This window comes from Haematobia irritans, chromosome 1, assembly GCF_050003625.1.
Source record: "Haematobia irritans isolate KBUSLIRL chromosome 1, ASM5000362v1, whole genome shotgun sequence".
NCBI lineage: Eukaryota > Metazoa > Arthropoda > Insecta > Diptera > Muscidae > Haematobia > Haematobia irritans.
Window position 1 is genome coordinate 218,899,407 of NC_134397.1, and position 25,226 is coordinate 218,924,632.

General features: G+C 32.4%; 1 protein-coding gene and 1 long non-coding RNA gene across 2 annotated transcripts in view; both read left to right on the forward strand.

Annotated features, from left to right (window-relative positions):
• Positions 1-7,195: 7,195 nt before the first annotated feature.
• Positions 7,196-7,680, forward strand: LOC142222601 (uncharacterized). Its single transcript, XR_012718330.1, has 3 exons — positions 7,196-7,266; positions 7,399-7,464; positions 7,593-7,680. It is a non-coding gene; the product is annotated as an uncharacterized LOC142222601 (long non-coding RNA).
• Positions 7,681-10,605: 2,925 nt separating this feature from the next.
• Positions 10,606-25,226, forward strand: part of LOC142222602 (synaptic vesicle glycoprotein 2B-like) — a 34,096-nt gene continuing 19,475 nt past the window's right edge. Inside the window, exon 1 of the mRNA XM_075292817.1 lies at positions 10,606-11,069. Within this exon, the coding sequence (XP_075148932.1) occupies positions 10,736-11,069 (334 nt within the window). The 5' untranslated portion in view covers positions 10,606-10,735. The remainder of the gene's footprint in view (positions 11,070-25,226) is intronic.

Below are 25,226 nucleotides of genomic sequence, written 5' to 3' on the forward strand. Positions count from 1 at the left end.
GAATTAAGAACACATTTTCCACTTTGAAGTATCCGTTATAATTTTGATTTTTAAACTGAAATTTGTTTGTACGTGAATAGCTTTATTAAGATACCATGAAAAGTGAATGGAAATTCAATAAATGATAAATTTGTATTCTAATTTTAATTTTATTGAACCTAGATTAAAAGCCAGATAGGTCGGTAAAAAATGGCTTTATTTTAAAGAAGTCGTATCTTTGGCTCGGAATCAATACCAAAATCTTTAATGTAAGGTCAAAATCTTTGGATCTAAGTAAATTTTTTTGAGTGTACCTTCCTTAATATGCCTGACATTGTTTGTTGCAAATCTTCAAATAAATAATAAAACAATTTTTGTACAATATATAATTTTTGAAGTTTTAATTAAATTTATTAGGTATGTACATATGTTGTTTTTTTTTTTTTAATTTTATCATTAATTATTTTGTCCTTCAAATTTATTGGTAGTGAATATTTTTTGTTTCAAGAGAAAAGCTATTATGCGACAACTTTGACACCAATTGCTGTTGATGGCAGTTTCTTATCTCTATGATTTTGATTTTCCTCAATTGGGAATCCCCCTATTATATCTTCATTCTCGATACAGATAGGTGTTGGTTTGAGTAACAGAAAATTATTTGGAAAGTTAGTCATGAGAAGACAAAAATGCAAAACCTGTTTCATTGCTTAGAAAACTTAACTGCGTACAAAATTTGTTAAAATGTCGATCAACTTTGTTCGAGTATTATATTTAGCGATTGATTTACTTTAATAATGAACTTCATTTAATTTTTAAATTTCTCATATAAGCCATTACGCACTATTTTCAATATTATAGTCTGTTTCCATTACAACTGGTAATGCTAACAAGAGTATTCAGTTGGTCTATTTACCAATTATAGATGTCAAAATAATTGCAATTAAAATTGTTTGACATTTGGTTTGCCTTATCCGATATATTAATAGTTAAAGTGGTCGAGCTCCAATCTAGACGTTTTAAATTATATGATAATAACATTATTTTTGATTACAGTACATCGTTTTTACAACAAAGTTGCCCTCATTAGCATGCTTATATAATCGGCTTGTGATCTCAAAAGACGACGAGACAACAAATGAAATGAACAGACGCTTCATAGGTGAAACGCAATTGTTTTAAGAAAATTGTGTAATAATTATTACTGGTGTCATTAAATATGAATATAATTATTAAAGTAGCTTCTTGTAAGGCGACAATTATTATATCAAGTACAGACAAGGAATTGGATGAATATTTAATGCTTTGTTTTTCAATAAACGACAAGTTTATTTTTAGTTGATGGGATTTTTGAAATATACATCTTTTCGTAGGTTCTTGTGTACCCTTTTTGCAGATTCTTGTGTACCCTACACCGTGGGTTTCGTACAAAGTATCCTAAATTGTTACACACACACACAAAAATTCTGATTCAATCACGAAGTTAATTGATCCAATTAATTTTTTAATTGAAATGTCTTCAATCACGAAAAGGATAGTATCAATACAGTTTTTACATTTACACTCATGTGACCACAGAGGCCAATTTTTAAATCTGATTTAGTTGAAATTTTGCACAGGGAGTAGGATAAGCATTGTAGCTATGCGCGCCAAATTTGGTTGAAATCGGTTCAGACTTAGATATCTCCGATATATATGTTTTTCTGATTTTGACAAAAATGGTCAAAATACCAATATTTTCCTTGTAAAATTGGCACTGCTTAGTCGAAAAGTTGTAAAAATGACTCAAATTTTCCTAAACTTCTAATACATATATATCGAGCGATAAATCAAAATAACGTTTTGCAAAGTTTCCTTAAAATTGCTTCAGATTTAAATGTTTCCCATATTTATACCCTGCGCCACACTGTGGAACAGAGTATATGTTTGCAACACCCAGAAGGAGAAGAGATAGACACATGGTGTCTTTAGCAAAAATGCTCAGGGTGGGCTCCTGAGTCGATATAGTCCATGTCCGTCTGTCCGTGAACACATTTTTGTAATCAAAGTCTAGGTCGCAGTTTTAGTCCAATCGACTTTAAATTTGGCACAAGTATGTGTTTTGGCTCAGAATAGATACCTATTGATTTTGGAAGAAATCGGTTCAGATTTAGATATAGCTAGAGTTGTACCCCAATTTGGTTGAAATTTTGCACTAGGAGTTCAATTAGTAGTGTAGCCAAGCTCCCATATATATCGTTCGCCCGATTTACACTCATATGACCACAGAGGCCAACTTTTTGCTCCGATTTAGTTGAAATTTTGCACAAGGAGTAGAATTAGCATTGTAGCTATGCGTGCCAAATTTGGTTGAAATCGGTTCAGATTTAGATATAGCTCCCATATATATCGTTCGCCCGATTTACATTCATATGACCACAGTGGCCAATATTTTACTCCGATTTAATTGAAATTTTGCACAGGGAGTAGAATTAACATTGTAGCTATGCGTGCCAAATTTGGTTGAAATCGGTTCATATTTAGATATAGCTCCCATATATAGCTTTCGCCCGATTTAGACTCACATGACCACAGAGGCCAATTTTTTGCTCCGATTTAGTTTAAATTTTGCACAGGGAGTAAAATTAGCATTGTAGCTATGCGTACCAAATTTGGTTGAAATCGGTTCAGATTTAGATATATCTTCCATATATAGCTTTCGCACGATTTACACTCATATGACCACAGAGGCCAATTTTTTACTCCGATTTAGTTGAAATTTTGCACAGGGAGTAGGATAAGCATTGTAGATATGCGTGCCAAATTTGGTTGAAATCGGTTCAGATTTAGATATAGTTCCCATATATATGTTCTTCTGATTTCGACAAAAATGGTCAAAATACCAACATTTTCCTTGTAAAATCGCCACTGCTTAGTCGAAAAGTTGTAAAAATGACTCTAATTTTCCTAAACTTCTAATACATATATATCGAGCGATAAATCATAAATAAAGTTTTGCGAAGTTTCCTTAAAATTGTCTCAGATTTAAATGTTTCCCATATGTTTTTACTAACATTGGGTATAATATAGTCGGCCTCGCCCGACTTTAGACTTTCCTTACTTGTTTTTGAATAATTTTCCATTATATTTTTTAAATGACTTGTCTTCTGAGTTTGATTAAAATGTTAATTGTATCAATTAATTTTCTAATTGAAAATATAAATATGTTCAATCATGACTTAATTAACTTAATGTTTCTATCTTGATTAAAATGTCAATTATTTTATTGATTAAAAAAAATCAACTTTAATGAACTTTTTATACCCTCCACCATAGGATGGGTGGTATATTAACTTTGTTATTCCGTTTGTAACACATCGAAATATTGCTCTAAGACCCGATAAAGTATATATTTTCTGGGTCGTGGTGAAATTCTGAGTCGATATATATATAGCTCCCATATAAACCGATCCCCAGATTTGTCCTCCGGAGCCTCTTGGAGGAGCAAAATTCATCCGATCCGGTTGAAATTTGGAACGTGGTGTTAGTATAAGGCCATGCGAAAATTGGTCCATATTGGTCTATAGTTATATATAGCCGATCCCCAATCACACAAAAATTGGTCCATATCGGTTCATAATCATGGTTGCCACTCGAGCTAAAAATAATCTAGCAAAATTTTATTTTTTTAGAAAATATTGTCAAAATGTTATTTCTATAGAAAATTTTGTCAAAATTTTATTTCTATAGAAAATTTTGTCAAAATTTTATTTCTATAAAAAATTTTGTAAAAATTTTATTTCTATAGAAAATTTTGTCAAAAGGTTATTTCTATAGAAAATTTTGTCAAAAGGTTATTTCTATAGAATTTTTTTTCCAAATTTGACTTCTATAGAAAATGTTGTCAAAATTTTATTTCTATAGAAACTTTTGTCAAAATTTTATTTCTATAGAAAATTTTGTCAAACTTAATTATATACGTATTTAATCGGCCTTTTTTTAGATTAATATATACCACGTATGGACTATGTGGAATATATTACGGTGTTAGGAAGTTTTGAGATGGCTTGGCATCGGCAAGTGGTACCGCAATCCAACTAATTCGATTGTGGATGACAGTCTTCAGTAGAAGTTTCTACGCAATGCATGATGGTGGAGGGTACATAAGCTTCGGCCTGGCCGAACTTGTTTTCAATTAAAAATTTCAATTATTCAATTATTTAATCAAACTTAATACACGGAATCAGTTATGAAAGAGTTTGAAAATAGTTACGTTTACATCAATTAAATTTATAATTCAATCAATTGAAATTTGTTTATGAAATCAATTAATTTTTTAATCAAGTATGTTTTTTGATTGAATCAGCGTCGAAACGTCAACTCAAATGTTTCTGATATGATCGTAATACGAAAACACTTTTTATTTGGACCTGAATGGAGGAAAAATGATACAGAGGTAATATGCTACAGTTTTGTGCTAATGCTGTCAAGTATGGAGTGGTACACGTCGTGGTCTGGGGATGATTTTTGGCTAATGGGCTAGGTTCAGTGGATCGAATTAATGGTATAATGGATAGCTGGGTGTACAAAAAAAAATCTTGAAAATGTTATCCCAGCAACAACTAGGTAACCACACCTCATTACAATTGACATTACCAGGAGTAAAGCTGTCATTACACGTTGCATTACATTGCGGCGAGTTATAATGACTAACTTGTAATGACAAAAATAAATACTTCTCGGTAATTTTCGAATTGTTATTCTCAAATTTTTAGGCAGTTGTAGTTAACGAATTAATAAAATAGAATAAATGTTGGTACCATTAGGTATAATTATTAACATAATCGAGCACTTACATAAAAAATCAAAAAGAATATGTAATGTAACGGTAATTCTGAAAAATTTTCCGTTAAATTTTTATCACAAATATTTCATAATATTTGTGTTTAATGACATTATCATATTATGTTTTAAATAAATGCTTTTTTATACCTGATTCACATTACACTTCCAAAATGCGCTTAAACTAAATTTCAAATGCCATTTGCCTTATAAAATAGAGACTTAAAATCCACTTTTAGTAGATTTCGAACCTTATGTGAATTGGTTGTTCCTTAAACAACCTACATTTATTTATATTTTAAGTGTGAAATTAATTTGCGTGTAATCTTATTTAGATTATTTATTAGATTTTTTGTTTATTTATACAATATTGGTTTCTATTCAAGTAGATGTAACTATATACCGAATGGCAAATGTCGTCACGTTGGACGTTTCAACAGAATAACGACCCAAAATAAACACACTTCAAAGCTTGTAAAAACGTGGTTTTCGCATTACAATATTAATGTAATGTAGTGGCGAATCTTAATCTGATCGAAACTCTTTGGCCAATTGTGGATAAAAATATTTATCTTAATAATATAAGAAATAGTGACCATTTTTTCATGCGGCCTGAACAGTGTGTGGAATAATATATTACAAGAAGCAATTGTACATTTGATAAAGTCCATGTCACGACGATGCACAACTGTCATTGAAAAAAAAAAAAATATTAAACCTTAGAATACAAGATGTTATGAGTTGCAATTATTTTGCCTTATCTATTTTGGTACTTTATATTTATATTTAGCCTCATAAAATGTTAAATAATAATGAAATAAATTTAAATTTTTTTCTGGTATATTGGGTAGAGTGTATCAAATATAAATAAATAAAAAAATCGAAATATTGTAACACTCTTTTTTCTTATGGCAAAATATTAACAAGTTTATGATAGTTGCAAATGTTACTGTATATCAGCCACCTTTTTCATCATTTCATTACACAGAAAAAAAAGTGTCTCGTAAATTTAAGAAGATTTTTACAATAATTTATTACAAGAATTTTCCAGAATTTTAGTTCATTTTTCGTATCTTCAACGAAAATTAACTACTCGAAAGGAAATTTTACAAATTCTAAGTAGCAATCGTTTAGTTCATGGCCTACAAAATACGATGGAAATTTCCTTAAAAAAATTCTTAACTGGTAGTTAAAAATTCGTTTGTTATGCTATAAAACTACTTGTGAAATGTAAAGTATTTTCTAAATAATAAGTGCAATTTACTATAAGATTTTTTTGTATGAGAAAATATTTTTTCACGAAAAATGAACTTGAAAGTGGATAGCAATTTCTTACTGACAATTCCTATAGTTAATAATTGTTGGTAAAAAATTACCCAATGAAATATTTTTAGTTCACATGTAATTAAATTTATAGACATTTTCGTCAAAAATGATAGACAACATTTCATGAAAATTTTGCAAATTTTAAGTTAAACGTTTCATCGTTCATAAACTGAACTAATGCATAGTACAGAGATCTTTATCGGCATAGTGGAATGTGATTAATGTAAAGATGATGTTACTTGAGTTTTGTTGTGTATACATGAGCGTGGGGTTGTTTTTATTTTGGTTCATTTAGTGGTTTGTGTGTGTGTTTGTTATTCTTGGATGGTTTATTGGCTGGGTGAGGTGTAGTTTTCAATAAAGGCACATGTGTTTTTGTTGTTGTAGGAATGTTTTGGCTTTGCTTGGTTTTGTTTGGCATGCTTCAGTTGTATAGTTGGCGTTGGCGTGGGCTGTTGCATCTTTTAATATGCAACAAGGGAATATAAAGGCATGGAATATTTTGGAATTTTGAGACATATATTGGTGTTTGTTTATTAAACCTTTTAAATGAAAGTTATTAATATTTTATCGGAAGTTTCGAGAAAAGTTATTAAGAATATTTAGGAAAATATGTTGAAATTGAAAGTGTATTGAAATTTTTATTATTCAATGTAAAAAACTAATATTCAATTCCAGATGAATTTGGACAATTTTTGTTATATCTCAGCGTATTGTTTAGCCATAAATTGGTAAGTATTGTTTTTTTAATATGGCTTTCTTTTAAAAATAATATTTTTTATGTATATTATTATTTGTTAATTATTTTTTTTTTTTTTTTGGAAACCAGTTTAATGTTTTTCTTTGTTGTAAAACCAATATTTAATTTCAGAGCAACTCCAGATGGGTTCGAAAATAGAGAATTGGTAAGTTTTCTTTTAAAATTTGGCTTTCTTTCAACTAGAATATTTACGTTTTTATGACCTTTTTATCATCAAAATTATAGGTTTTTAATACCTTATTTTAGTATTTCTTTAATCAATTTTTTTTGGAAACCAATGTAATATTTTAACGTAAAAAAACAAATATTTAATTTCAGAATAACCCCTTAAAAATTTGAAAAAAATGTTGGTACTCCTTTGCTTGTAATTTAATAGTGAATTGGTAAGGATTCTTTAACTTTCTTTTAACCAGAATATTTGTTTTTTTACGCATAATATTATTTTTTTTCATTCGATTTTTTGGAAACCTATTTAATAATTTTATTTAATGTAAAAAATAAATATTTAATTTCAGAATAGCCCAAATAAATTTGGACAACTTTTTATATTTCCCCTCAGCGTACAATTTAATAGAGAATTGGTAAGTTTTATATTAAAACTCTGGCTTTCTTTCAACTAGAATATTTATTTTATTATATCCTTCACATCGATAACAACACAGTTTTATGAGTTTATATAGAATACTTCATTATTTCCTAATTGTTTCAGGTACCAATTTTATGAGATACGTTTTCCAAAGAAAAGTTGAATTCCTTACACCATTCGATAAAATGCCCCCAAATATGGTAAGTTACAAGCTAAAATGAAGAATTAAAATTATATTTCATTACATGGTGTTAATTTTTAACCATTTTCATTATTGTTTCCATTTTTTTCCAGCAAGATATGTGAAAAAATTACCTACGATGAATAAAACAAGTATATACAGCAGTAAGTTCGGCCGGGCCGAATCTTAAATACCCACCACCATGAACCAAATATTAGGGTTTCCTTTGAAATTTCAGGAGGGCTTGAGGACTTGAGGACACTTCCCGAAGATAAATTTAAAGATTTCATCCATGAGGACTATATCAGATTCTGGATTTATAAGAACCATTTTTGTTTGAGTTTTAGAGGAATCATTAACATCTCTTGTAAGTGTGCAAGAAAATTATAAAATAACGTCTTGATTTGAAATCTTAAATCTGTAGAAGTAAAATCTGGAAATTTTACATTGAGTTTCAAGCAATTTTCATGATCAGTGCGCCTTCTACACCCTCAAGAAGTGAAGTCGGTCTATATGGAGGCATTACCAAATGGACCTATAAAAACCTAATCCGATACACGTTTTTGTGAGCCTAAAATACCAGAATATTTACAATTTCAGGCAAAATCAGATAAAAACTACGGTTTCTAGAAACCCAAGGAGTTAAATCGGGAGATCGTTCTTATGGGGGCTATACTGAAATATGGACCGATGCTCACCGTTTTCGGCACACCTCTTTATGACCCGAAAATACCTCTAGATTTCCAATTTCAGGCAAATAGGATAAAAACTTCGGATTCTAGAAGCCCCAGAAGTAAAATCGGGAAATCGGTCTATATGGGGGCTATACCAAAATATGGACCGATCCTCACAATTTTTGGCACACGTATTTGTGGTCCTACAATACCTCTAGATTTCCATTTTCAGGTAAATTGAATAAAAACTGCGGTTTCTATAAGCCCAAGAAGTAAAATCGGGAGATCGGTCTATATGGGGGCTATACCAAAATATGGACCGATACTCACAATTTTTGGCACACGTATTTGTGGTCCTACAATACCTCTAGATTTCCAATTTGCGGCAAATTGAATAAAAACTGCGATTTCTATAAGCCAAAGAAGTAAAATCGGGAGATGGGTCTATATGGGGGCTATACCAACATATGGACCAATACTCACAATTTTCGGCACACGTATTTGTAGTCCGACAATACCTCTAGATTTCCAATTTCGGGTAAATTGAATAAAAACTGCGGTTTCTATAAGCCCAAGAAGTAAAATCGGGTGATCGGTCTATATGGGGGCTATGCCAAAACGTGAACCGATACTCACCATTTTTGGCACACCTCTTTAAGGTCACAAAATACCTCCAGATTTCAAATTTCAGGCAAATTGGATAAAAACTACGGTTTCTATAAGCCCAAGACCCCAAATCGGGAGGTCGGTTTATATGGGGACTATATCAAAACCTGGACCGATACAGCCCATCTTCGAACTTGACCTGCCTGCAAACAAAAGACGAGTTTGTGCAAAATTTCAACACGATTGCTTCATTATTGAAGACTGTAGCGTGATTACAACAGACAGACAGACAGACAGACAGACAGACAGACAGACGGACAGACGGACATCGTTATATCGTCTTAGAATTTCTCCCTGATCAAGAATATATATACTTTATATAGTCGGAAATCGATATTTCGATGCGTTACAAACGGAATGACAAACTTATTATACCCCCGTCACCATTCTATGGTGGTGGGTATAAAAAAAGGATAAGTCAAAATGTCCAAACAGCGGTTTCAAATGAACTACTCTCTGTTCCACGTGGTCTTAATTTTTATTCACAAAAAAACATTGTATTAAGAACTTTCATCATAAGTTTTTATAATAAAGTACTTTTGCTTAAAGAAAGTTTAATTTTAATGTATGAACATTTTCATAATAGTAAAACGGTTTGTTGTTCCTTTAATTATTTAATTTCTCTGTACTGTGGAATGATTGATTTAAAAATAGTTTAATCGTCGACATTTTAAAGAGGCTGTTAACCAATTTTTATTATCGGGTTTCCCACAAAATAAGCAAGTAAAACAAAATAATACTGACTTTTTAACTTGGTAGGGGTATATAAATCTTATGGTGTTGTAAAAATGAACTAAACTACAATGTTATAGATGAACTAAAATTTAAGAGAATTATAAACTAGACAAGTTGAAAAAAATCTTAAGGGCTAAATCATGGTCAATATTACTACAGTTTAGTTCATTTTGCAATGGAAAAGGGTTCACTGTTTTTTCAGTGTATATCAGATTCATACTGAAATAATGTACATATTTACCAAAAAAAAGACTCTTCCATAAGCAATAAGATTTTATAGTTTGTTTTCGCGTTAGTTAGTTTTGTTGGCATTGAAGAGCATATTTTGTTTTGAATCAGTTCGAAACGCCTTATCAACACAAAAAAAGAACCAACGAAAGGAAATTTGGAGGTATAATATCTTTTTCGCTATCCAAAAGAACACATCCAGTGACAAGCTAGTGTTGTGTGCTAATTTAAAAGAGCTGTTATTTGATTATTTGATGATTTTTATCACACACAGGCCTTACCACCCACAAACTACAAGCAAACTGCCACCCAGCCACCACCCACCCATCTATCCACACACAAACTTAACTGACATGAATGCTGAGGAGTGTTGACTTGTTCTCGTTGTCATCGTCTCTGTTATTTATGACAGTGTTTCTCAAATACACACGACTTAATACCCGATGGCCATTCGTTTTGTAGTAATTGCAAATGTCTAATGGTGAATGATCGAGAGAGTAATGTATGTATGTATGTTTGTACATACGACCCGTCGTTACCACGAGGGCTATTGATGCTTTCGTCAAATATGAAATATGGAGCTAACCACCCGATCAACACTAAGATTATAAAGTGGGAAAGTCTAGTAGCTCTAGTAGTTTTTCTTTCTTTTCACTTCAGTTTAAAGTGAAGCGTTCTAACGCTTGAATCAGTCATTGAGTTGATTGGGAGGAGAACTAACTGTGATAAAGAATTAACGCGTGAAAATCGTGTGAAAAGAACAAAGTTAGACAAAAGTGAAAATGTCGTTTACCCCCAAAGATTTCGAAAAAGAATTTGGCAATAAAGAATCTCAATATAATGAAAATATTAAAACCATTGCTGCTGAACAGCAATTGGGGCCTAAGGGCAGTAGTATTGCGTCCTCCGAAAAAGAGAAAGGCTATGCCTATGAAGATGTTTTGAATATAATCGGTTTCGGTAAAACGCAATATTTAATGTTGTTTACATGTGGCCTCTTATTGATGATGGTCATTTGTGAGACCATGGGCATGAGTATTATAACGATTGCTTCACAATGTGATTTCGATACGAATTCGGTGGAAATGGCTATTATGAGTGGCGCGGCGTTTATTGGTAAGTTGGAAAGGATGAGTGGTGTTGCAGGCGTCAAACTAATTGGATATCGCCAAACTACACTGACTTTATTCTAATGATTTTGGTATTGATTCCACACCAAACGAACTGTGGATTGCAGTAAGGATACCTTTACGATATAATTCTCTTTTAAATTTGAGTTTTGCGTACTTGAAAATACGAAAATATTTTGAATTTGACAACTTAAATTTCCAAATTCAGACCCGACATGAAGAAGAAAAAAAAAAATCAGAAAACATCAAACGTCTTTAAAAAAAGTATTAACTATAAGAACAAATCTACTTCATTGATAAGTCTATCGATTTTTGGTCAAGGAAACAAACTTTATAGCTGAGAAATTAACCTTCGATGTCAATAAATTTAAGGAGAATTTCATTATATTGAAGAATTGTTCAAAATTATTTATCGATCTTAGTCAAACAAAATTTTCTTTCATATAAAATTACCCTTTTTAAATCGAATCACTTATCCATAAATACAAAACGACTTCATGAAAAAGTTTACAGACTGTTGGACAAGGAAAAAAACAGCTTTACATCACAAAAATGCGCCTTCTATGCTACACCGAAAAAAATATTGTGGCGATGCCAAAGATTTCATGTCTTTAAAATACGAATGCAAATTTTGCTTAGCATAGAAGACACATTTCTCTAATATAAAGTTTTTTTTTTCTTGTCCAAAAGTCGATAAACTTTTCAATGAAGTATTGTCCTTATAATTAAGTGATTTGACTTAAAAATGGGTGTCATAACATGAAAAAAAAATTTTGGGTTAAGGTCAACTTGACTTTAATAACTCATAAAAATTGTTTAATATTAATGAAATTGTCTTTAAATTTGTTGTCTTTTTGCAAAAATCGTTCAAAACTAGGTCATGTTTTTCAATACTTTATTTTAAAGACGTTTTTTACATGAAACATTTTTTTTAAAGGACTTTGATAGCATATGAAGAAAAAAAAGCTGAAAAGGCGAAAAACTAAAATTTGCTTCCTAGAAGCAAGTACACAAAACCCAAATTTAAAAGAGAATTGTGTCTTAAAAATTATCCTTACTTGTATTCTCCGCATCTTTGGCTCGGAATCAATACCGAAATTTTTAGAGTAAAGACAAAATCTTTGGAACCGGACATTTTTTTTTTCAGTGTAAGCAAAATTCTTATTCGAATTCTGAGGACAAGACATCTTTGCCTTCACGATAATATTTGTTTCAATACAGAGTGCAGAGTATACTGAAAAAATTATTTACCTGATATTAAAGATTACGCAACCTCAATTTTAGGATGCGCAAATTTCAATTTTAGGATGAAAATTTCTTTAAAATAACGAAATTTTAATTAAAAGAAAGTTTATAATCATTGCTTCAAAAATTTTTTTATTAAATTTAGGACATACATTTTGAAAATGTTCGTCCCTTCGTTAAAGTTGCATGTCTTAAACTAAAGCAAATTTTCCTTAAAGTAAAGAAACATATTTTTGATTTAAAGAAATAGTCCTTAAATTAATTGAAATATTGAATCTTTTGATTTAAGATACAAACGCTTCAACTATAGGCTAAGACTTATTTTGAGAATTTAGCATCTTTGGTTTAATTTTTTTTTTTGGGAATTAAGAAAATATTTTTTACTTCGAAGTATCCGTCATAAATTGGATTTTTAAACTGGCATTTGTTTGTACGTGAATTGCTTTACTAATACGAGTATACCGCAAAAATAGAATGAAAATTCGATAAATGAGATTTGTATCCTAATTTTAATTTTATAGATCCTAGATTTAAAGCCAGATAGGTCGCAAAAAAATTTCCTTATTTTAAAGAACCCGCATCTGTGACTCGGAATCAATACCAAATTCTTAAAGGAAGGTCAAAATCTTTGGATCCGAATAAACTTTTTTTTGAGTGTAGGGTTGATGAAAAATGTCACAATTTTTTGCTTTTTAACAATAAAATTAAAAACAAAAATGTTTTGTTGTACACCCAAAAAAAGTGACCCCACCGTGGAAGAAAATGTACACTGAAAAAAAAGCATACTCGGTTCCAAAGATTTTGTCTTTACTTTAAAAAATTTGGTATTGATTCCGAGCCAAAGAAGCGGAGAATACAAGTAAGGATACTTTTAAGACACAATTCTCTTTTAAATTTAGGTTTTGTGTACTCGCTTCTAGGAAGCAAATTTTAATTTTTCGCTTTCTCAGCTTTTTTTCTTCATATGCTATCAAAGTCCTTTAAAAACGAGTTACCAACAACTTTATTTTCCAAATTAAATTTCAGCCGGATCGGATGAAATTTGCTTCTCTTAGAGGCTCCGCAAGCCAAATCTGGGGATCGGTTTATATGGGGGCTATATATAATTATGGATCGATGTGGACCAATGTTTGCATGGTTATTAAAAATCATATGCTGACACCATGTACCAAATTTCAGCCGAATCGGATGAAATTTGCTTCTCTTAGAGGCTCCGCAAGCCAAATCTGGGGATCGGTTTATATGGGGGCTATATATAATTATGGACCGATGCGGACCAATTTTTGCATGGTTGTTAGAGACCATATACTAACACAATGTACTAAATTTCAGCCGGATCGGATGAAATTTGCTTTTCTTAGAGGGTCTGCAAGCCAAAGTTGACCCCCAACTTTATATGGGGGCTATACGTAAAAGTGGACCGATATGACCCATTTGCAATACCATTCGACCTACATCAATAACAACTACTTGTGCCAAGTTTCAAGTCGATAGCTTGTTTCGTACGGAAGTGATTTCAACAGACGGACGGACATGCTCAGATCGACTCAGAATTTCACCACGACCCAGAATATATATACTTTATGGGGTCTTAGAGCAATATTTCGAAGTGTTACAAACGGAATGACAAAGTTAATATACCCCCATCCTATGGTGAAGGGTATAAAAAGGCAGATTAAATATATATCTTCACCAATTCTGTTTTTGATCGGTTTATATAGAGGAGTCTATAATTAATTATGGACCGACATGAACCAATTTTCGCACGGTAATTAGAGATTCAACTTTCAACTGGATCGGATGAAATTTGCACCTCCAAACAGCTCTGCAATCCATATCTGGGGATCTGTTTATATGGGAGCTATATTTTGATCGATAAATTTTGCATGGTTGTTAGAGAGCATATGTTATAGTAACATCGAGTGCCAAATTTTAACCGGATAGGGAACTTTTTCGGAAGTTAGCGTGATTTCCATAACAGAACGGACGGACCATGCAAAACTTGGTCCATATCGGTAATTATATAGACCTCATATAAACCGACCCCAAAAAAAAATTGATTTCTGCAGCCTCATGGAGGAACAAATTTCATCCCATTCGGTTGAAATTTTTCTCTCTGATTACCTTGCAAAAATTGATCCCTTTCGTTTTATAATTGTTTATAAATTCCTCTACCCGTAAAACATAATTCATTCCTCCGAAATGAAATTTTAGACAAACAATTATCTACCCGATAATTGGCTTTTTTAGACAAACAATTATCTAACCGATAATTTGCTTTTCGCGGTAAGGAATTTTGGAATGATAGTCTTTAGTATAATTTTCTACACAATCCATGGTGGAGGGTACATAAGCTATGGCCTGACCGAACGTACAACCGTATATACTTGTTAGAGTGATAAAAAAATCGGTTGTTTGAAAGTCGGGTTTTCTCGGTTCTAAAAAACCGGACCATGTTTTAAAACCGAAATTAAATCGAATAATAATAATAACGTAAGATCATACCATAGATTTTGTTGGCAAAATATACGCTCCTAATTGAACAAGCAAGATTTGTTTATATTTAATTGAAATATCTCTGGGATTTCTTTAGAAAACCGACATCTTGGACGAATACTGTGTTGGAAGTGTTCCGAAACGATTTGGAAGTGCGCAGAAATACTTTCGGGATGTTTTCTTATTTCAGTTTGCATTGCAAATAAAAAAACCGAAAACCGGTTTTTATGATATTAAAAATACCGGTTCTACCGGTCCACCGAAAATGGGATTTTATACAAAACCGACAATCGGTGAAAAAGAAAAAACCGTTCCACCGTTTTTCACCCACCCTTGTACTAATACTTGTCCTTATTTGTTTTTGTTAAATATATTTATTTGCGATGATAGCTTCAGGTTCATTTACCACTCTGTCACGTTATTAATTCTTTTAATCTATAGTTTTCGGTGTATTTTATTTAAACAACAAAGGGTTGATAACCTTTTAATAATATGTAAGTCTAATAGCTACTCACGAAGATTCTTCATTATATCGATATGCTATATTACCGCAATTAATTGTTTGATATAATAACAGGTAATAGAAATTTTATTACATGCTTTCAATTCAAGTAGAAAGAAAAATACCCAATAGCTCGAATATATTTCTTTACTAAAGACGTTTCTGCAGAATGATTTGCAATTATACATTTAAATATACTGAGTATATTAAATACTGATAGGGGTTTATGATATTTTGTATTATTAGAATCATTTGTTTATGTTTTTTTGTTCTTTATAAAATGTTTTCTCTTTTTTGTAAGCAATTTTAAATTTGGATTAAAAAAAATATATGCCGGCTTCACTAGCTATCAATAAATAAATAAAAATAAAAAAAAAATAAAAAATTATATATAAAATTTTGTTCCAGAAATTATATCTGGGGATCGGTTTATGCTATGCTATGTATAATTATGGACCATTTGGACCCATTTTTGCATGGTTATTAGACACCATATTCTAACACTGCGTACACCCATAGAAAAATCATGAACGGCGTGGTCATTTCAAAACGATCCGTTCATGAAAGTGAATCAACACACACGTGTAGTCAAACAGAACGGACGGGGTCAATCTGACAAGGTAAAAATTACACCATGCGTTGTCAAAACAACAACCAGCGTTCATGATCTGGCAATGTAATAGTTACGAATTTATAAAAAAAATTTAAAAAACAAGTATATACGGCCATAAGTTCGGCCAGGACGAATCTTATGTACCCTCCACCATGGATTGCGTAGAAACTTCTACGAAAGAATGTCATCCACAATCGAATTACTTGGATTGTGGTATCTTAAAACTTCGTAATATCGTTTTCTAAATTGTGAGTTAGTCCATACGTGGTATATAAAGGGTGGTTAAAATTTCAAGGGCCGATGTTGATTTTGAATAAAACACAAACTATTTAGGAAATTGTTGTAATTTTATTTTATTATGATATATTGGTATTACTCAATTATGTATGGAACAAAATATCGGCCAAATGGGCGCCGCGACCTCGGTGGCACACCTTCATCCGATGGTCCAAATTTTCGATGACGCTGAGGCATAATGGAGGTTCTATGCCGTTAATGTGCCGAATTATCTCATCTTTAGCTCTTGAATTGTCGACGTACAACTTTTCTTTCAAATAACCCCAAAGAAAAAAGTCCAACGGTGTCAAATCACATGATCTTGGCGGCCAATTGACATTGCCTTTACGTGAGATAACACGGCCATTGAATTTGTTGCGCAAAAGAGCCATTGTTTCGTTAGTTGTGTGGCAAGTGGCACCGTCCTGCTGAAACCACATATCGTCCACATCCATATCTTCCAATTCGGGCCATAAGAGTTCGTTATCATCTCACGATAGCGAACACAGTAACTGCCTGACAGGCCTCATTTTGGAAAAAATACGGCCCGATGATGCCGCCAGCCCATAAACCGCACCAAACAGTCACTCTTTGTGGGTGCATTGGTTTTTCGACAATCACTCTTGGATTCTCATTCGCCAAAATTCGGCAATTTTGTTTATTGACGAATCCACTGAGGTGAAAGGTGAAAACGATTTTCTTCGAAAATTGATCATCCACATCATAAAAAGTCTGGATAACTTTAACACGTTGTTGGATGGTGTATCTCTCCATGGTTCAAATTGAGTAAGCCTGAAATGTCAAATAAAATTCGGAAAAAATTTGGGTGTTTAGGTGTGGTTCACATTCAACATCGGCCCTTACAATTTAACCACCCTTTATTAGACAAAAAAGGTATGTGTAGGTAAGTCTACAAATAATTACGAATCGATATGAACTTTTGCACGGTACGTAGAGAGCCAGAATTGAAATATGGGGCTCGTTTATATGGGGGCTGTATACAATTATGAACTTGATATGGACCAATTTTTGTGTGATTGGGGATCGATTTATCTGAGGGCTATATATAACTATAGACCGATATGGACCTAATTAGGCATGGTTGTTAACGGCCATATACTAGCACAATGTACCAAATTTCAACTGACTCGGATGAAATTTGCTTCTTCAAAACCAAATCTCGGGATCGGTTTACATGGGGGCTATATATGATTATGGACTGATATGGGCCACTTTTGGAATGGTTGTATCATATACTACCACCACGTACCAAATTTCAACCAGATCGGATGAATTTTGCATCTCCATAAGGCACCGGAGGTCAAATCTGGGGATCGGTTTATATGGGGCCTATATATAATTACCAATTTTTGCATGGGTGTTTGAGGCCATATATTAACACCACGTACCAAATTTGAATTGAATCAGATGAATTTTGGTCTTCCAAGAGGCTCCGGAGGTCAAATCTGGTGATCGGTTTATATGGCGGCCAAATCGGGGGTCGGTTTATATGGGGGCTATATATAATTATGGACCGATATGGACCAATTTTTGCATGGTCATTAGAGACCATATACTTACACCATGTAACAAATTTCAGCCGGATCGGATGAAATTTGCTTCTCTTAGAGTCTCTGCAAGCCAAATCGGGGGATCGTTTTATATGGGGGCTATATATAATTATGGATCGATCTGGACCAATTTTTGCATGGTTGTTACAGACTATATACTAACACCATGTACCCAATTTCACCCGGATCGGATGAAATTTGCTTCTGTTAGAGGCTCCGCAAGCCAAATCTGGGGATCGGTTTATATGGGGGCTATATATAATTATGGACCGATGTGGACCAATTTTTGCGTGGTTCGCCGGATCGGATGAAATTTGCTTCTCTTAGAGGATTCGCAAGCCAAATTTGGGGGTCCGTTTGTATGGGGGCTATACGTAAATGTGGACCGATATGGCCCATTTGTAATACCATCCGACCTACATCAATAACAACTATTTGTGCCAAGTTTCAAGTCGATAGCATGTTCCGTTCGGAAGTTAGCGTGATTTCAACAGACGGACGGACGGACATGCTCAAATCGACTCAGAATTTCACCACGACCCAGAATATATATACTTTATGGGGTCTTAGAGCAATATTTCGATGTGTTACAAACGGAATGACAAAGTTAATATACCCCCATCCTATGGTGGAGGGTATAAAAATCCGCTACCGTGACTCGAACCTGTGTTGTCTGCACCATATCATTTAACAGTCGCCTTAGCACATTGCACCACCGGCGGAGTTGTCGTAACAACGTCTAGCGATTATTTTAAGACTTTTCATGGCCAAAGGAAAAAATGCCATTCACGAAATCGTGAACATTCCGTTTTGATTTTTTGTGAACGTTTCCGTTTCATTTTGTCACCGTCCGTTCACGATTTTTTCTATTAGTGTACTAAATTTCCACCGGATCGGATAAAATTTCCTCCTCAAAGAGGATCCGCAAGTCCAATCTGGGGATCGGTTTATGTGGGAGCTATATATCATTGTAGACCGATAGGAATAGTCAACACCATGTACCATTTTTCAATCGGATTGGATGAAATTTTGCACTTAAAGAGCCTCCGGAAATCAAATATGGGTGCCAGTAATGATACGTGTTTGTTTCGTTCGGAAGTTAGTGTCATTTCAACAGTCAGACAGACGGACATAGCTAGATCGACTAAGAATTTCATAACGACCCAGAAAATATATACTTTATGAGTCTTTCACCAATATTTCAATGTGTTATAAACGGAACGGAAACTTATTATATCCCATGTGCTATAGTGAATGGTATACAAATTATGTCCAATATTTTTTTTTTAGTTGTGGCCATTTTTATTTTTGTGATATCGGCGTTTGTATTACATTTACATTAAAATTTTCTATAATCAACGGTTTCACAGTTTCTAATATACTTATTTCAACAGAAGTAGCCTTGAGATTATGGACAAATTGTCCACTTATTGATAATGAATTCTTAAAGTGTTTATTTGAAGATTCGTGATTTTAACATTTGTATCATATAATTTTTATGACCTCATCGAATGTGGGAATATTCTATTCGATTATAAAGTACTGATGGTATCAATTCTTCAACTAGATTGCATATACTATAGCCTCACATATAGCAAAATTGATCTTATCAATATGATTTGTGGGCTATTAAACGCATTGGAAAATCTCAAAAAATACCTTGAAATCTTAATCGAATGCTATCATTAGTGGAAATCTAAAAGTTAAGGAGTTCTTTGGAATAGAAAGAGCGGGCAGAACAAATTTGTGTTTTTGCATTTTAAATATGCATGGGCTAAAGTTTGAGGTAGACATTTTTATGAGCCCCGCACATATATTTCTTAAGTGGAAATCTAATAATTTTCTTTTTATTGATATACTAATTGGGACGAAGCCATAACTTATCAAATTCGAGACTATTCTACGTAATTAATGGTAATAATAAATAATTTTATCATACTTAGCAACTTAAAAATCTACGATAATAGAGAACAAAAAAATATTTTATAGTATATATAGCTATCGATAGATTGGTGAGCAATCTAGTGATAAGAATGCAAAACAGATGGTCAAAAATTAAATGCCTTGAAGATGTGAATTCATGTGTGGAACAATAATATATCCTGGCCGTATATACATACGCAGAAAAAAAGTCTGTTGTAAAACGGATGCTAATATGAACTAATATTTATTGCAAAAATTTTATTTTGTTTTAGTTTATTTTTAAAATTTTGTAAGAAATTTTCCCCAACCCAACGATTTTTTCTTTATTCCAAGTATGGCTCAAAAATTTTATGAACTAAATGACAGTAAAATTTCAATGACATACAAATTAGTTCAATTCTAACTAAAACAGAAAAAGTTTTTTGTACACTTCTCAAAAATAGTAAGAATGAACTACAGCGTGGTTAAAATGGGAATGATCTGGAGCATAAGATTTTTTCTTTATTTTTAGTTCATTTTTACTTTTCGATGCATTTCGTAAAGGGTAATTACAAATCCACAAATATCGGAAAATTTTCATTATTTTTTTAATGAATTTCAAAATTAATAATATTTATCTAATATGAAAGATTAAGCAACGTAAATTTTAGGACACGCAATATACACAATATTAAGGACAAATTTATTTGAATTAATGAAATTTTAATTAAAAGAAAGTTCATAATCTTTGTTTCAAATTTTTTCCATTAGAGTTAGGATACGTATCTTGGAAATGTGTAATTCGCATGTCTTTGAGGTAAGGAACAATTTCCGTAAATTAAAGAAAAATATTTTTGATGTCAAGAATTTTTTTTTAAATTAACTGATATATTGAACCTTTAGATTTAAGATAAGATATAGAGGATTTTGCATCTTTGGTTAAAATGTTTTTTGGAATTAAAAAATTTTGAAGTATTTGTTATAATTTGCATTTTTAAAATGGTCTTTGCTTGTATGTGAACAGCTTCATACAAACTATCGCAAATAGAAAAATAACAAGTATAAACGGCCGTTAGTTCGGCCAGGCCGAATCTTATGTACCCTCCACCTTGGATTGCGAAGAAACTTCTACGAAAGACTGTCATCCACAATCGAATTACTTGGTTTGTGGTATCTTAAATCGTTTTCTAAATTGTGAGTTAGTCCATACGTGGTATATATTAGACAAAAAGGTATGTAAGTCTACAAACAATTACGAATCGATATGAAATTTTGCACGGTACGTAGGGAGCCAGAATTGAAATATGGGGGTCGCTTATATGGGGGCTATATACAATTATTGATATGGACCAATTTTTGTGTGATTGGGGATCGATTTATCTAAGGGCTATATATAACTATAGACCGATATGGAGGTAGTTAGGCATGGTTGTTAACGGCCATATACTAGCACAATGTACCAAATTTCAACTGACTCGGATGAAATTTGCTCCCCCAAGAGTCTCCAAAACCAAATCTGGGGATCGGTTTATATGGGGGCTATATATGATTATGGGCTGATATGAACCAATACCTGCATGGTTGTTGAATACCATATACTAACATAACGTACCAAATTTCAACCGAATCGGATGAATTTTGCTTCTCCAAAAAGCACCGGAGGTCAAATCTGGGGATCGATTTGTATGGGTGCTATATATAATTATGGACTGATACGAACCAATTCCTGCATGGTTGTTGGATACCATATACTAACATCATGTACCAAATTTCAACCGAATCGGTTGAATTTTGCTCTTCCAAGGAGCTCCGGAGGTCAAATCTGGGGATCGATTTATATGGGGGCTATATATAATTATGGACCGATTTCGACCAATTTTTGCATGGCCATTATAGACCATGTACTAACACCATGTACCAAATTTTAGCCGGATCGGATGAAATGTGCTTCTCTTAGAGGCTCCGCAAGCCATATCGGGGGATCGGTTTATATGGGGGCTATATATAATTATTGACCGATGTGGACCAATTTTTGCATAGTTTTTAGAGACCATATAGTAACACCATGTACCAAATTTCAGTCAGATCGGACGAAACTTTCTTCTCTTAGAGGCTCCGCAAGCCATATCGGGGGATCGGTTTATATGGGGGCTATATATAATTATTGACCGATGTGGACCAATTTTTGTATAGCTTTTAGAGACCATATACTAACACCATGTACCAAATTTCTGTCGGATCGGACGAAACTTTCTTCTCTTAGAGGCTCCGCAAGCCAAATCTGGGGATCGGTTTATATGGGGGCTATATATAATTATGGACCGATGCGGACCAATTTTTGCATGGTTGTTAGAGACCATATACTAACACCATCCCAATAAACACAAACGTTTGAAAAATACTAAAATGCAATAATTTTTCAAACATTTTTTCAAAGGATTAGGGTAATATTCAAGTTGAGAAATTGTTGAGAAAATCGCGTTCTCAACAAAAAACAGACATTACCCTCAATAGTAAAATTCAACACATCAGCAATAATTTCTCAATTGTAATCCCCAAATTGCAATGCATCGTTACTTAATAATTTCTCAAACAGTTTTCAATGTGAGACAAATTAAAAATTAATATTGTTGCGAATATTTTCTAACCACAATTTGTATGAAATTCAATCCCATTTCTAACTGAAAGTCATCGCTAAATTTCTAGGGATTTTGTATAATTTATTAATTTTTTTTCGTTAAAAATATAATAATATTAAAAATAACATTAATAATATATAAAAATAATAATAATATAATACCAATTAAAACATAATTTTCTTATTAAACGTATTAATAACTAAAACGATCAATACAACTTTAAATATCTTAAACTTTTTACAAGTATAATTCCATTTCCTCCATAATGTCGGTGTCACATAACTATTAATTAATTTATTAATTATTAATTAATATGTTGGCAATTTGAAATAATTAATATCGAGGAATTTGCTGGCCGGCGTGTTAGAATAGATTCTATCAAGAGGAATTCACAAAATATCAAACTGATGACGGAATGTAAATTGATGTAATGCACATTTTCATCCAGAAGTTCTTGATATAGGAATTGTTGCACTTTTTTAATTGGTTGCACTTTGCAAGTTTTCTGGAATATTTTCTTTGTTGTTTCCTTCATAATTTTTTCACCGGTCAACATCTTCCAAGAATATAACATCCAATGATTTTAGTTTTCTGCAAAGCAGTCGAGTTTTGTGATTTCCATTACGTTTTATTTCACTTTTTGTTTTGAATTACCAATTATAGTTAGCTTTTTGGACTAATTTTACTCTTGTGCCAAAAATATTTCAATTTTTGTATTTCTTCCAACTGACCACGTACTTCGTGGCACAAAATGTATTGAAAACCACAAAATTCGATTTCCTCAAGAGCGTTGGTGTCACAAAATTGTTGTAAAACTCATTAAAATTCGGGCAATTCGCAAGGAACTTGATAACCAGTGAGTTAGAATAAATTTCCAGTAATTTCAATTCGAAAAATAACAAATTAAACCGATGATGCGAGGTTAATTAAAATATCGATGTGATGCGAATTAACATGTAGTAGTTGTTGATATGGAAGAGTATAAATACCAAGTTTAATTCGTTGCACTTTGATTTATGGAAACTTTCTCTTTTCGATAAGCCACCATCATTTGCATCGGTCAACCTCTTAAGGTTTCAAGAATGCAGCATCAAAATATTTAAGTTTTCTGCAATGAGATTTAAATTTAGTGACTTCTCTAAAGTGTTGATTTAATTTTTCATATAGACTTACCAATTTATATAAACTATTTGAATCAGTTCCAGTTAATTGTCCAACATTTTTTATCGGTCAGCTTTTTAATGTTTCAAGAACTTAGAATTCATAATTTTAGTTTTCGGCAAAGAGATATATATTTAGTGTCTTCCTTAAAGTTTCATTTAATGTTTTTTTTTATTTTCACTTACCTATTATTAGAAACTATTTGGAGTAAATTCAGTTTTTTGTCTAAAATTTTCCAAGTTTTTTATTTCTTCCAATTGACCACGAACTTCGTTGCACAAACATGTATTGAAAACCACATGGTGTTTTCGTTGCATTTTAGGGTAGTGTTTTGTCAAAGTTTTCTCATATTATCTCCAACACCTTTTCAAATATTTCGTCAACATTTTGGCAAATTGGAAGTAATTCGCAAAAAATATGAAGATGTATTGAAGATGAGCTGTTTCAAGTCAAATTGAATTTATGTTGAAAATTATATTTACCCCCAAACTGAAAAGTTGTTGCATTTGAAAAACGCTCATCCTGTGTTTATTGGGATGTACCAAATTACAGCCGGATCGGATGAAATTTGCTTCTCTTAGAGGGTCTGCAAGCCAAATTTGGGGATCCTTTTATGTGGGGGCTATACGTAAAAGTGGACCGATATGTCACATTTGCAATACCATCGGACCTACATCAATAACAACTACTTGTGCCAAGTTTCAAGTCGATAGCTTGTTTCGTGCGGAAGTTAGCGTGATTTTAACAGACGGACGGACGGACATATTCGGCACTCCTAAAATAATTGATCGGTCTATGCTTTGAGCTTTATATAATAGATCGAGCTCCTGATTTGACTTCTTGGGTTTATTTTTTTTTTTTAATATTTCTGAAAATGGATATCTAGAGGTATTTTGGGAACATAAATAGCTGTGTCGAATATGGTGTGTAATGGTCTATATTTTGGTAAACCCGCCACATGGACCGATCTCCCGATTTGAATTCTTGGGTTTCTTTAAACTTTCTATTTAATTCATGTTGGTGGGTATTTAAGATTCGGCCCCGACGACCTTTTAGCTGTATATTCACTTGCTTTGTATTTAAGATGCAAAAAGTCAATAAAGGTGATTTCATTAATTTTGAAGAATTTTTCTGAATTATTAAAGATTGGGCCTTAGTCACAAAAAAATCTTTCATGTTATGATACCCATTTTTAAATCGAATCACTGAATTGTAAGTATAAAACGACTTCATTGGAAAGTTTATCGACTTTTGGACTAGGAAAAAAAATATGTATATCAAAGAAATGCGTCTTTTTATGCTAAGCACAATTCGCATTCGTATTTTAAGGACATAAAATATTTGGCCTCACGACAAAAGATTTTTCAGAGTACTTGTTTCGTACTTGTACTTGTACTGATTTCGAGATTTTGAGACTATGTGTTTTTTGTCCCGGTGTATTTAGTGATTTCATATAATCTATATAATTGATTAAATATTTGAAATGCTAAGTCTTGGATTTGCAAACAGAAAATCGGACTTTTTAACTGTTTTTGTTTTAATAGTTAAAAAGAACGCTATTACTATGCATGTGCTAAATAAACGATTTTATTGCATTACGTTGGCATCAAAATTTTCTATGGGTTATATATAAACAATTCAAGGTGCAGTAAATCAATTCTGGATGGAGTAACATTTCAAAATAAATGTAAATAGTCGGCTAGATAAACTCAATAATATACTTAACAATGGGGTTGCT